At 35.8% G+C, this 15,865-nt stretch overlaps 1 protein-coding gene across 1 annotated transcript in view; it reads right to left on the reverse strand.

Moving 5' to 3' along the window:
* The window catches only part of LOC126971225 (extracellular sulfatase SULF-1 homolog), a 124,242-nt gene that overhangs the window by 50,762 nt on the left and 57,615 nt on the right, over positions 1-15,865 (reverse strand). Inside the window, exons 2-3 of the mRNA XM_050817403.1 lie at positions 14,151-14,929; positions 13,033-13,172 (exon numbers count right to left, since the gene is read on the reverse strand). Coding sequence (XP_050673360.1) covers positions 13,033-13,172; positions 14,151-14,791 — 781 coding nt within the window. The 5' untranslated portion in view covers positions 14,792-14,929. The remainder of the gene's footprint in view (positions 1-13,032; positions 13,173-14,150; positions 14,930-15,865) is intronic.

Raw genomic sequence — 15,865 nt, forward strand, 5'->3', positions numbered from 1 at the left:
GGTGGGTAGTTCGATATTTATGCCGATAAGTACCAACTTGTCGTAATATAATTTAATCATCTGTGAGGTGGATGGTCAAATCGTGGATGATGATCATGATGGTGGAATCAGAGAAATTCCCCACTTCTCTCAACTTTTCCGAAGTGTTGGTGAATAAAGTCATATAAAGTAATTTTGACCTAAGAGAATAAATGCTTTTTCTTTCTGTTTAAAAATACTTATATACCTACGTGTTATTGGTCAGCACGATCAGAGGATATGTATAGCTCGTAATCCTGACAAAAATCAGCTTGCATTACGGACTTTTGAAATGAAAGAACTCCATTTTATAATGATCTTTTAACTAGAAGTACACGCCAGTCATTTTTTCAAAAGAAATACGCAATATTTTTATTCAAAAAACGAATGCAAATATCATTATTTACATAAGGTTTTATCTAGCAAAGGTGTTTCTGACCCCCGGGTAACAAAGGCAACGTTAAGGGTGGAAACCTTTGTGAGCGGTGAAGAATAACGAAGGTTTGTAAGGAGGATAATTTTGCATAATTAAACCACGCTTTGTGCTTCAAGTCGAGATAGAATTCAAGTGAAAAATGTAGTAAATTTTCTTGCATTTCTTTTAAATTACGAACAATGTATTATTATAGTGGATGATAATATCTTTTTAAATAAGAGGATAAAGGCGTTTGAGCAGTTAGTTTTGAAGTGGAAACTACAGTAGCCGTGTTGGGAAATTTTTGATAGGGGATGGGTTCTTATGGGTTCGCGTCACCTACATGAACATGACTAACCGACTGAACGGCGCATATATAAACAATTGAATTTTAGGCGATAAATTTTTTTTTTCAAAAGTTTTTTCGATTTTCCATGGTTATAAATCAATTATTTACTATATGCTTAATTATTGATTACATAGTGGCACTGAGTAGGGTAAAAACAATTCAGGGTATTGCTGAATATGGCAAGGCATGTATTTTCTCAAAATTGATTCCTTTAAAATTCTTTTTGATGTCATTTCTAATGATAATATGATCTGAATGACCGAAATAATGTATTACCTACACAAATATCATGATGCTCAGATGGTCCACACAAAAGCTCAACTCACCATTAAAATCTGTGAGTGAACAATAGGAAACCCCTATTTTCCCACCCTTAGGGTAGGATTTTTATCCAAATTTATATGGGACCAATTTCAAAATACCCTTTCCAATTTAAAATACCCTATCCATTAAAAAAAGAATTATCAAAATCGAACTATTATGTAATAACTTGTAACAAGGAATGCGTGATCATACATTACAATCAGTGAGTGAACTATTATCGACCCCTTTTTTCCTACCCTTAGGTTTGGAACCCTTTTTAGGTTCCTTTCCAATAAAAGAGAATAATATAAATCGAACCACACTGTAAAAAGTTATACCTGACTTCGATTTGTGAACCTCGTCGTGGGATAAAAAAAAACATTTAAAAATGTAATGGCAGCAAAACATATTATAGCACACATACGTATGTCAAGAGTAGAACACCAGCTTAGCAAAACTATTTAAGAAAAAAAAGATGTGGTGTTGTGGGACACCAGGTAGGAACGAAGTTCCTTCGGCTAATGTAGAATCGACACAATTTGTAAAAAAAAAATCGTGTTCAATTTTATGTAGGTTTTCTTGATTTTTCTCTTAAATTTTGCAGATTAGTTTTTATTTAAGTACAGGAAAGTATTTAGGAAATTCAATATTTTAGGAAATAATAAATTACGTAAAATAAAAATAAATCGTAATCCAAATTATCCATTAAAATAACAAAATGTGTCTCTTTATTTTTGTTTGACAACATAAAATTACATAGAAATAGAAATAATTACAAAAACAGGTATTATACACTACTCGCTTGTGTATACGACTGTCGCGCCTGCGCACGTCTCATTTAACGGTTTTATTCCATGGACTTTTTCTTACGGTTTTACTATCACATTTTTTTCAGTTTGGTCCCGCAGCAAAATCCCTATCTCCTCCAAGCCTGCCGTAAGGAACTTCGTTCCAAAAAAAAAGCGATTCACTCGATTGTATGAAACCTGCAGTGCAGTCATTGACAGAGGACGGCTATAATCTGGTAAAAAAAAATCCACTACGTTTTAAGCAACTGTTCACTTTCAAACTTAGCCGGATTATACTTCGGCGCCAATTGCATTACTTTAATTACTGCTATTTCAAACGTATGTCAAATGACTGCACGTTTCATACTAAACTAAATTTTTACTTAGGCAGTTCCACCTCTTATTACGTAGTATTTACATCCTCTTTGTGAGAGGTGTGCAAAACTTATGCTATATTTACACATGTATATACGTACGGTCTATATAATTTTAACAACGTATACATACTATTGTATCATAACTGTGTACAATTGTGAAACTTTATAGCCAGACTTTGTAAAACAAATTTTTAAACAATGTTGCAAGTAATTTAAAGATTGCAGAGCCAAAGGCATTGTGCACAGCGCAGAAAAGAGGTTAAGTGTTTTTAATTCTTTAACACTATGACATAAATACAGAATATTCGAATAAACCTTTAATAACATTATTAGCGAATCGAATATAAGAAAAACAAATCAAATATAAAAAATATGAAATACTATATGATGAAAGGATTAAAAAATACTAGATTTCATATAAAAATTGAGATGAAGAAAATATTCAAATAAATAAAATTATAAAATATGGCAATCGGCCATTTTAACCTGAATGACGTCACGGCTCAATTGTCATTACCGCGTCACTTGCGGCCTTATAAATAAACTTGATATAAAGTTATAACTGAGAATAAACCAAGCATATTCAAAATGTTTACAAATATACTTTTTAGTTATGATTGGTTTATTCGGACTAATAACGTTTCCCGCGTTTATGTGCAAAGCTGCCTGACATTCGGAAAACTTCCGAATTTTCATTGCATTGACAGTGTTGTCAGCGATATAGTTAATATTCTGCATATTCTTGGTTTATTCTCAGGTATAGCTTTATATCAAGTTTATTTGTGAGGCAGTTGAGGTTTTACTTATCATATAGAAATTTTTAAATTTTGAGAACATTAATATAGTTTTATACAAAACAAAGCGTACTATTGCCACAGCGAGCGATTCGACACGTGTTTCGCCTCTACACGAGGCATCCTCAGGACGTGTTGTCTCGCCAAAATCTGTCACGAGACTGAATTGTTTTAAAAACAAATATTGGCGGAATTAAGACTAAAGAAAACTTAAATCATTTGTATAATTATGGATTTCCACAAAGTAACGCCTTATTCAATAAATTTTCTCACAGCGATCTTTACAAACTATATAATAGCGTTATGTGAACTCATGCTTAGGAAAAAATCCGTGAGCTGTCCACCTAGTTCAATATCAAGTTAGACTACAGATATGAATGAAATTCTACATACATTCCACAGAGATATTCAGATAAATTTTATACAACCAAACAGCTTGACAAATAGTTTGGAGTATTTAACCACGAGGAGGCGATATGTGCACCGAGCGAGGAATAAGTTTTTGGTTTCGTCAGGCGGTTAGGATGTTAAGAAGTTGTTTGCACGACCATAAATAAAACACGCTCAAAATCTAAAAAAACATTCGCATTAAAACTTAATATGTGTGCTTTGATCGGTACTAACATCGTATACTATGTATCTCATATATTATAATGTGGCTATATAATAATTTTTATATCTGATCTTACGAATTAATTCCATTCAAGTAATCCACTCTTTGTTACAACTAAATAAATTATCTATAAACTATAAACCATTAAATTATTAAAACTTTCCTGAGACATTGTTAACTATATTCATTTAAATCGTCTTTACTGCTACGGTGTTACCCACTAGTGGAGTAATTTTAACAGAGACAAGTGATAGAGTCTCCCAACTACATACATAGTAACCCGTGTTGGTGAACGTATCTAGAAATAAGACCAAGTGCGCGTAACGAGCGCAAAATGATAGTGCTAGATGGGACGCGACCGCGAACTCAAAACACACCCTGATGAAGGACTTCCAAATGATCTGAAATTAGTCAGTACTACACTACCACACAGATTTATCGATAAAAGAGCTTTAAATAAATACAGCTAACTATCAACCAACACTTTTTGCGTAATACAGTATTTTGACGAATACTGTGAAGTAAAATAAAAGCCGTCTCATTTGGTTAAATGCTCTCGGGTCGTAACAGCCCACGCCGTTTCATCTTCAACGGAAGCTGCAATCTGTCTGATTACATTGAGGATTCTGTCTCTAAGTTCCTCACGTGTGGGCGGACCCTTCGCCTACTCGTGGCACATCGCGGTCCGGAAGGGAAAGAACGGGGCGAATTTATTACAGCTCGTTTAGAACATAAATTTACAAGCTAAATGGACTCTTTAACGGCACGGTAATAAATCGAATCCACGTGCCCCGTGTCACTTGGGCACTTATTTAAATTGCATTCAGTTACGTAACAAAGATCAAGTTTAACGTATAAATTATGTGGGTAGTTTGAAAAGTTTAACGTTTGGTGATTTCTTGTCAATGATTTTAATCTTAGATCATTTATACGTCGAGAGAGACTATAGATAGACTTTAGAACTAACGTCTATTTTGAGCAATTCACGCACACAAACACAAAGTGTCATACAAATCGCGAGTGTAAGACGTAGCTTGTCACGCACACTAAACTAATATTCCTGGCCTGTTTTTATGAGTTGTCTAACAGCAAGAGACTCTATCTAGACGTTGTATAATTTTACTAAGCTTTTAATATTATTACCCGTATTAGGTAACAGGAAGTCGATTGGTATTGACATATATAGTATACAGCAGGGCATCATCATCATCATCGTCAGCCGGAAGACGTCCACTGCTCGACAAAAGCCTCCTCCAAAGATTTCCACGACGATCGGACCCGCGCTGGTCTCATCCAACGTATTCCGGCGATCTTGACCAGATCGTCGGTCCATCTTGTAGGGGGACCAATCCTACCAACACTGCGTCTTAAAAACTAGTATTGGTACTAACTTGAAAATAATATTCTATAGTTTAATATAGCTGGTCATCGGTGAATTACACTTCACCTAAACAAGTGCAAATACTTATACAAAAACATTAAACATTTTTAGTGTTACCTAGGAATGTAGATGTGATTATAGTTAAATTATTGAATAGATATTCTATTCAAGTGTTAGTTTATTATAGAAGCATGACGAGTCTCGTCGCGTGCCCGGCATACCTCAGCCAATCTAGACAACTAGTCTAGCAAGCAACATTTATCACAAGTGATTCCTTCCGCCAAATCACGACGAACAGCGACGTCTTCGCCGGACGAACGAACGAACTAATAGCCCACGATCACCCCAAATACCGGCAAGGACGATTCTATCTGAACTTATTCGAATATAATACGCGAATGTGATGTAATGAGCCACGTCCGCAAGCCCACGTGCACCCATTGTCATCAATTATTTTGGAAGACATAACTTTTGAACACCTGATCACGATTCACTATTATCTGTGGACCTCGCTGGAACGTGAAACCCCTTCCCGTCCCCCGTTTACCCCCTCGAGCTTGTCCTATTATGACAGTACGGTTTGCATTTTAATTACCGTTTTTTTTATGGAATAGGATGACAAACGACCGTACGGGTCACCTGTTGTTAAGTGATCATCGCCGCCCACAATCTCTTGCAACACCAGAGGAATCACAGGAGCGTTGCTGGCCTTTAAGGAAGGTGTACGCGCTTTTTTTGAAGGTACCCATGTCGTATCGTCCCGGAAACACCGCACAAGGAAGTTGATTCCACAGCTTTGTAGTACGTGGAAGAAAGCAGTGGAGGACCGCCACACATCCAGATGGTGGGGATGATATCCTAACTTGTGGCGTGTCGTGCGAAAGTGGAATTCGGCGACGAAATCACGTTAAACAGCTCTTCGGAACACTCCCCGTGATAAATGCGGTAGAACACACAATGAAGCGATATCTCTACGCAACGCCAAGTGATCCAGCCGTTCACAGAGCGCTGGGTCCCCGACAATTCGAGCTGCTCTGCGTTGCAGGCGGTCAAATCGATCGAGCTGATGCTGATACCGTTAGGTACATGTCGTGATAATGTCGTGCTATCACTGCTTTGGTTTTGAAGTTTTCATTGTTACGTTATGACCTTTGTTGTTAATCGTTCTGTGGTTTCTGTTGGTCTGTGTGGCTAAAATAGCACTACCAGAAATATGTATACTTTTTAGCAAACAAAGATTCTTACATTTTTCTTTATTATAATAATAATAAGCAGCATCACATCACAACACTAATTAAAAAAATAAATGGTTGCTTAATAATTAATAACATCCTAGTGATGCTCGTTTTGCAGACCGTAACAAAGCGATGATGTGACGTCATCGATAAAAAAAAACTAGGTAACGGTTGACGCTAAAGGCCATCCATGCAACTTTACGCTATTCTATACCGAAACGCTTTAATTTGTCCTTGTTTTCATTTTTTTCTTTTTTCTTTTATTTTTACCCCCACTTTCGAAAAGGCTGAGCTTTAATGAAAAGAGGTGGCAAGAAACTCTTAACAACTCTTCAAAATCAACATTTACAGCTTTGTGACCGATTTTGTTTGACAGCTCGTAAACAGTATGCCGCTAGCTAACACAACCAATGACAATTAATCAAAATTAGTCACGCATTAAGTCTTTGGTCATCCCACTAATTCCACCAAAGTTAAGCTTTTGCGAAATTGTGGTAAGTGATAGATGGTTTTGACTTTGAGTATAACCTGATTCAAGAAGCAAAATGACAATATTTGCTATCAACTAACGACTCATGTAACCATCGCACGCCATCATAATATAGATAATAATCCTACTGACGGAGACATTTTCGTGGCCTGTGGTACATTGTTCGTGAAACATTTGATATTGTTTATGGTCTGTTCCATCGTTGGCAACATAAATCTAGATTGCGTATCAACTCACAAAGGAATTACTTTGATATACCCTTGCAATACTAGAACCTTATAAGTGTTAGTTCATATTCTATAAGCGAAGCGTGGGCGGAAGCTACCCGCCATTAGATACTATAGAGCGCTACAGGATGGAAGTTTAATATCCAAATAATAGAAACGATTTCAAATTAAAATATATCTTTTTTTAAAGTAGGATTTTAAATGACTTATCGAACGTAAAAATCTATCACCTATTGGAATATACGCCTCAGACCTGAAAAAAACGGGTGTCAGAAATTTTGGGTGTAAAAACCTTTTTTTAAAATATAATTAAATTATGATAAAATTTGTTATTTAAAAAACCTGAGGACGGCCGATAAATTTCCAATCTGTAGTATCATTAAGAAAGACATTTATGTTATAGTAACCTTTACCAAAAGCATATACTTATATTTATACTAGTGGGCCCGACAGGCGTTGTCCTGTACACACGTCTTAAATTTGAAAAATCGGTCCAGCCGTTAGGAGGAGTTCACTAACATACACATGAGCAGGAGAATTATATTATATGGACGGAATTGAGAATCTAAACCAATTTCAAATTCACTGGAACACACAAAAAAATCATCAAAATCGGTCCAGCCGTTTAGTAGGTAGTTCAATTGTGAATCTAAACCATTCTCGAATCCACCTGCAGACACACACTAATCTCAAATTCACTGGAACACACAAAAAAATCATCAAAATCGGTCCAGCCATTTAGAAGGTAGTTTAATTGTGAATCTAAACCATCCTCGAATCCACTAAATCAATCCAATCTAAACTCACACATTTCATCAAAATCGGTCCAGCCGTCTAGGAGGAGTTCAGTGACATACACACGCACACAAGAAATATATATATTAAGATATAGCCTTTGTAGTCAAAGCCACGTGTCACTGCAATTTAGTGCAATAATACGATCTATTCACCCCTGTTTGCTTTTATTAAATACTATTACTACGTTATTCAAATATTATGGGCTGCGCTTAAAAACGTAATGGTTCAAAATCCGACGGTACCGCACTTAAATAGTAGGAAAGAATTTTTTGTAGAAGTTAATCAGTATGAGTAGACCATGCAGCATATGTATATTGTAGTATTATTATAAATTATGTAGATATAAAAGAGATGAGCTTAAAAAATAAAAGTTCCGTTGTGAAATTATCCGATCGTCTTGCTTAGACTTTATTGGGATAAATTAGACTTGGTATGGTGTTGGTTGACAATTTTAATAAAATACGTGTATACAAAATATTGTTTAAAGGACATTGTTTTTATTGCATTTAATTACAATACGAAAATATATAGCTTACAATATCCTACACAGAAACACAAGTATACTTTTCTCACTCGACCATTGACTATTATGCGAGTTTTGTATGTTAAGTAAACCGCAAGTCGCTACCGCTACAGCACCCGCGTCAGCGTGTTAACTAAAACAAGCACATAATCATGTCACTGACACCGCCGCATTCCAGTAAACACTATAAATTCAAATATCAAACAATAAAACAACCTTCTAAGGAATTTGTAGTAAGTAGTTGCATTTGTTACTTATGTAATGGTTTGATATCTTATGGTACTTGTCCCTTTTCTCCTTAGATATTAGGTTTCAATATGATTTCTCGCGTTTATAACTAAATAGCTTTATAATAAGTTCTTACTGCAATCACGTTTCCATATCGACATCGGTACTTACCCTCAATAAGTATTTGTTTCCGGACTTTAAGGTACGGTACTTCAAAGACGTTCGTTGTAAATGCTGTATAAGCACGGATAGGAGTGATCACTTCCCAATAGCTCTCGTCTTTCCTCCTAAGCTACAAGCAAACCCGACGTCTTGAAGGTGATGTTAGGTTTAAGATTCTGTTACATAAAAAAGCATTGTATATTTAGAAATACCAAAATTTTTGTCAATAAATACCATCCTTACATTGAAGAACAACGAAACAGGCATATAAGGCATTTATTTTCTCAAAATTGATTGCTTTACAATAACTTTTTTATGTCAATAAAGCACTGAAGCAGTACTATCGCTACGTAAAACAAATGGCTATCTATTGAAATGGAACGTCACAAAGTACAATTCATTTAATAATTAAGTAATACTATGTAATTTATCCAGTGATCGAAAGCCCGGTTGACATGACAAAACCCTACAATGTCCTAGTAATATCATATTACATCGCTCCCAAGGGGAATTGCTATAAAAAAGCAATTTACTTTTTGCATAGCTGACATAGGTGTCTTTATTAAAGCAGCTGGTATTAAATCAGAAATGACATTTATGTTAACTTAGCGAAGATTTACTTGTCTATTTTCCCGGCTCAAACCCGACTTAATCTTATGGTTTTATTTTTATTTACTTGGTATGTATCATTAAAAACCAGTTTCATTTATGTAAATTATGCACATAAGCTAAGATTTGAGTGACGCACTCCGAGTGTACTGGCTAGTACCTCTAAACACTGAGCTAAAGGTTCCGGATTCGGATCCCGGTAAGTCAGCACTAAGTTGCGAATAAAAGCTATAGCTGACTCTCACCACGGTTTGATTCTCGACCACCACACACCAATGTGTATTCGGATTTCGAATGCATAATATGTACGTTTTCAACGCTTTATAAGATCGGCAACGTAGTGATTAATGTGTTTTCGAATTTCGAATTCATAATATGTACGTTTATTCGACTCTTTATAAGATCGGCAACGTAGTGATTAATGTGTTTTCGAATTTCAAATTCATAATATGTACATTTATTCGACTCTTTATAAGTTCGGCAACGTAGTGATAAATGTGTTTTCGAATTTCGAATTCATAATATGTACGTTTATTCGACTCTTTATAAGATCGGCAACGTAGTGATTAATGTGTTTTCGAATTTCGAATTCATAAGATGTACATTTATTCGACTCTTTATAAGTTCGGCAACGTAGTGATAAATGTGTTTTCGAATTTCGAATTCATACTATGTACGTTATTCGATGCTTTATAAGATCGGCAACATAGTGACTAATGTGTTTTCAGTTGTCAATGTGTTTCAGATAATAGTAATATAGTATTAGTGCATAGACCGAATGACTTTCATTTATGGTGAACCGTTCCAAAACATTGAAGTCATAAAAGAAAAACGTATCAAATTAAAAGAGCTATATAAAATTGATATTGTCGATAAGACACATCGTAATGGCATGTAAGGCATTTTATGGTGCAGTTATGAATTCCCAGGTGTTTCATTGATATGTACTCCACAGATAATCAGAATCGATTGTATTACAAGCACTGTATATTGTTTCTAGAAAGTGTTACTTTACACAAACATGAGAGGCTGTAAACACTTTTATGAACACAAAATTAGCAAATAAAACTTGATACCTAAGTAAAGCTGAGTGTTGATTTAGAACTACATTATGACAAAGTAACTGTTTTTACATGTGCATAAAAAGCTACCATCATATCCTAAGGAGAGGTGATATCAACTAATAATTTCTCAACATATATGAAGACATACCTAATCAAAAACTTATTATAATCAATAGTATTTTTGATAAGTGTATTTTTTATAATATTAAATATTGGACCTATTGAGTTATATATAAAGGGTTAAAGTATGAAATTGTCGATTTGTACTGGAAAATTGAATTAAAAACCATTATTATCTATACTGCAATCTAATAGGAAGGTCATTTAGGCCCTTGCGATAGAACTGTGGTGCTCTAGATTCGACAAACTTTGTGAAAGCATTTTGTACTGACTCCTGAGAAGAAAAGTTTTTATCACATAGAAAATTGTCCAAATCACGAAAAAAATGGACGTCCGTTGGAGCAAGGTCTGGCGAATACGGAGGGTGACGAATGGCTTATAATTGCAGTTCCTGTAGAGTTATAACGGTTTCTCATGTTGTACGAGGTCTTCCGTTATCGTGGAGCATTTTAAAAAAGCTTAGCGCCTGTGATATGTAAGAAATATAATATAAATACAAAAATAGTTATTTGTTCAACAATTGAGCAAAGTCATCTTTTGCTGTGAGTGCTGAGTTTAAATCACGAATTGGCGAAGTAGTCTAGAATTGAATCACGAGTGTAGCGAGTGATTCTAATATAGACCACTGAGGTAGTGAGTGATTTAAAGGCACAAGACAACCAAAAATTTGAATCATACAACTTTTCACCTCGACTAGCGAGAAAAATGTTATAGGTTATAGTTAGAGAAGCAATTAAGATAATATTTAACAATGTTTATTATAAATATCATTAGACTAGTATTTATTTTAAATATTAAGTCTTTAAAAAGGCAATAGTAATAAAATTTATAAATATAAATTTCGATAAGTAACATATACATTTTTGTGACAATGAGATAATACGCTAGGCTAAAATGAGTTTCAGACGCATCGCATCGCATCGCATTGTTTATTTTTTTAGCGCGGAGTAATTCCCGGATGTTTGGTCACGTGGGGTTCGAAATTTAAATCACTTTGCCTCACGCTCGCTTTCAGTTTTCTCGTAGCAAAAGCGCCCTTTTCGTGCTGGAGAGGTGAAAAAAATATTTCAAATCTGTTCATACAAGACCAAGATCTAAATAAACACACGAACTACAAAAATTCTAATTAGAATTTCAAGTCAAGAAACATAAAATGACATCACAATCCACGTTGACCTTCCAGAACCCTTTCTTACACGAATATTTCCTTTACCAGAGTTAAATTTCAACATTAAATTATTTAAAACATAACGGACATCGTCAAATATCGCTTGTCCGTCACTAAACACCCGCTACAAGTCCTATCTTTAGCTGGCGTGAAACTTCAAAGGATTATTTATGCTCCTAGATATAAAAACAAAACCATCCACATACGCCTTACATTGGACGAGTGCCAACTATTATCGCTAATTACTACAAGCTTAAAGCAATATATTACCGTTAGTAACTCATTAATATTAATACTAATTACAGAAATTACTAGCAAAGGCTCCTTTAATAAAATGACGTCTATTCTAAATTGTATCGTCGGCGCAATGGGTAGAATCGTTCGATCCTTGCCCGCCATGTGAACTCACATTTTGCACATTTCGATATGATTTTGAGAATTGCTGTATAAGGTCGATAACGCTCTTATGTTTCGTCTGGGGACCTATAAATATGTCCTTTTGTGCTCCTTTTAAATAAAAAAACGACTGATTCAAAAAAGATATTAATTTATAAAATTATTCAACAACGAAATGAAATTACGAAATAATCAAGATCAATAAAATAATCACCACGGACGAGTAAAATAAAAAAAGAAGGACTCCGCGCCGTGATATAAGCAAGTGAAGCACCGTTATGCTAGTGTGTGTGCGGTTACGGGGGATACTAGTTACACAATTTTTTGTAAATAATCATATATGGCCACAAATACTTATATAGTATCGCTTTTACACTTTTTCACAACGCGCGACGGCATTTTCAAAATATTTTATTGAGACACAAACTGATCTGTCACAGACGATGACAATTCTCATAATGGCCGTCTGTCGGCCTGTAGTAGTGTAAGTGGGGCTATGTATTTACACGTTAATCGGCTTGTTCTGGTGCTACACTGTTATGTAAGGTGACACGGAGTCCTTATTTTTTTACTAGTCCGTGGATGTCACATACGCTAGCGTTCGTTCGTATTCGTAAGGCTCTCGTCACGAATTAACTAGTTTACTCTGCAAGTGCCTAAGATAAAAAAAAAATATGTAATAATATTTCATGGCTTAAGAGTCGATCCCTAGACCTCGCGCTGTTTGGGCTTCGCAATCACAATGATTCAACCACTGGTCCAATGATCAGAACGATCATTAAATTTTAATAGCCGAACTATAATAAGTTAAAAGTATAAAGTTTTCATCCATAATTTCGACTGTCTTACGAATTTTCGATCAGGCCACGTGTCCTGCCGCGAGTTTAACATTTTATACCCATCCCAAGCATTTGAGCACTATTCTTATAGCTGCTAAAGAAGTGTTTACTTCAAAACCGTCATCGTTGACTTACCTGTGCGATATCCAGCGTTGGACAGGTAGGTAGCAAAAGTTTTGGTCTCGTGCTTCGCTTGGTACATCGGCGAAGAGCAGTTATCGTTGTTGGTGTACACGTTGTGGTTGTGAACGTAAACTCCGGTCAGTAAGGAACTCCTGTTAAATATATTATAATATTAATTAAACCATTCGGCCATTCGGGATAGGTATTGAGTGCATTATGGTCTCTATTTGATCTAGTCCAACACCAGTGATTCAGTGGTGGACCCCATGGTCTTTTAACCTCAAACTTTCATACAATATTACCTTGTATACCAAGGATGACTGTTAGCGATTCATCTACTCGAGTGTACGAGGCCCTCGGCTTCGATTCGAGCCTACAAACTGCACCCTCGTAGGGAAATCGGACTTTCTCCCAAGTGATAATATACTGCACAATGTTGGAAAAGTTTAACAGGGGGAACACGTTGGCAATTTACTTAAGGCTGTTAATTAATTGTAGCCGAGGGCTTCAATACATCCGAGTTGTGAATTCGTAGTTTCTGCCAATCGATAGATAAAGCTTGTGTAGCAATTATAGCAAACCAGTACTGCTTTCCGTCAAAAATGTTCTAAAGTTAAGTTAAGCGCTTAGAAATTGATTGAATACATTTTTCCTGCAGACAACTGCAAATTTTTCTAACCATAAATTTATACAAATTAAATGTGGAAATCTTTGGGGAGACCTTCGTCTGGCAGTGGTCGTTTTCCGGCTGATGATGATGATGATGAAATGACACGGTTTTCATAGAGGCGAAATGTTGAAACTTGTCACAAAGGCGATATATCTTTAGAACATTCAATTTCAATTTCTCAAGTGGGGGCTACTTTGCACAGGATGCCGGCTAGATTATGGGTAGTATGGGTTTTGAATTTGATTTTGTACCGATCTGAAGGGCACCGTAGCTAGTGAAATGATTGGGCAAATGACACTTAACATGTAATGTCTCAAGGTGACGACCGCAATATTGTAGTGCCGCTCAGAATTTATGGGAATCCAGAGCGGCACTACATTATAATGGCCAGAGCGTATGAATTACCATCAGCTGAAAGTCCTGCTCGTCTCGTCCTTTATTGTCATAATAAATAGCTTACCGAGATGGACAGCACATAGGTGTGGTTGTGTAGGCATGCCGGAACTCCGCCCCAGCGCTCCTAATAGCTTTCATTGTCCGTGGCATAAAATTTAAACTGCCCAGCTCAACATCCTGATCGTCCGTCAGAATCAATATTATATTTGGCTTCTTTTCTCTCGGCTGCGGGTACGGTATAAATCCAGATTGCCATTTATTTGCTGATTTTGCTTTGAACCTTGTAGTATTCTCTCGCAATGGCAACCTTTCTGGACTTTGTGATGGCTTTTTCTTTACAAATGCCTTCTCCGTGGTACCTTTAGCGTGTTTGTCCTTACGTACTTTCATATGTTTCAAGCCTGGTTCAGATCGAGTTAAGTTATCTTCTGCAGAATCAGAGCCTCTTCTTCTGTCTCGCCTTAATTCAGGATCACGTTCCCAGAATCTTCGTCTATCGCCTCGGTACCTAGAGCTGTTTCTATGACGTAGATACCGTCTTTCGGGCAAATCTGTGAGTGTTCTATTAAATGTTGTACGGTTGCGGTTATTTTCCTTGTTTCTCAACTCCCTAGCTCTGACATCTTCGTCTTCAACAAAGTCTCTTCTAGCAGCTATAAGTAGGAAATTCCAGGTTAGTAGCAATGATATAATTTTGATATTCATCTTACTAGAATTTTCTGTCAGCGCTTATTTTATTTGATGATTAGTTTAATAGGTTGTTTTTGTTATGTCTGTATCTTCATGATGTTGATGATTGCGATGACCAATGTAATGTTCTTCGGCTTGACATGGTTACACTTTCTGTAACAAAAGAATGGCGCTTTTAGTACAACGAATTACAAACCTGTTTCATTTTTATATCGAAATAATTCTGCAGCATATGCATCATAAAAAAAATATCATAATGCGGCAGCAAATAACGATTCAAGAAAATAGCAATTCTTGAGGTGTTAATTTTTTTGGAAGAGGGTCCTGCTCTTCCACTGAGGACTCGCCTGATGTTGATTAAACACAATTGCTATCAATCTTTTGGACCACAAGAGGAGACACAGGAACGTTGCCAGTTTATTAGAAAGGTGTACGCGCTTATGTTGAAGGCATACATGTCGTATCGTCCAATAAGCACCGCGAATGGCAGCTAGAATTTGATGTCTTGTTTGTCCTCCCCTTCCATATATATACATAAATAAATACACTGAAAATAAGTACTTCAAAAATAAAAATAATAAACATTAATCAATAGATAAAAAATATTAACAAAACATTTCGCACAAATACAAGAGACAAAGCTATTTATACGCGAAATAATTAATATTATGGCGTTTCAAGGTTTTAAAAATGTTCATATGAATATCACTACACATTATAAAACAAAGTTCTCCGCCGCGTTTGTCTCTCCGTTCGCGATAAACTCATAAACTACTGCACTGATTTTCATGCTGATTTCACCAATGGATAGAGTGGTTCTCCAGGAAAGTTTTAGTATATAATTTGTTAAGTTTTTGTATACGTATTTGTATACATTAATGATATTTGCAGGGAGGTGGCGAAAAAAAATAAGCCGCCTGGAAGCTTTCAACGAAATCTCTGTCTAAATGGTGGAATTGTGTATCTTATATAATAGGTTTACATAAAAGTCCGCGATGGCACATGTCTATCTCAAAGGATATCATACTGTATCCATTGTAATACTATAAAAAAAGAGGCAATTATAAAGCGGCAATGTAAGAGCTGTTT

Source organism: Leptidea sinapis, chromosome 23 (assembly GCF_905404315.1).
Source record: "Leptidea sinapis chromosome 23, ilLepSina1.1, whole genome shotgun sequence".
NCBI classification, from domain to species: domain Eukaryota; kingdom Metazoa; phylum Arthropoda; class Insecta; order Lepidoptera; family Pieridae; genus Leptidea; species Leptidea sinapis.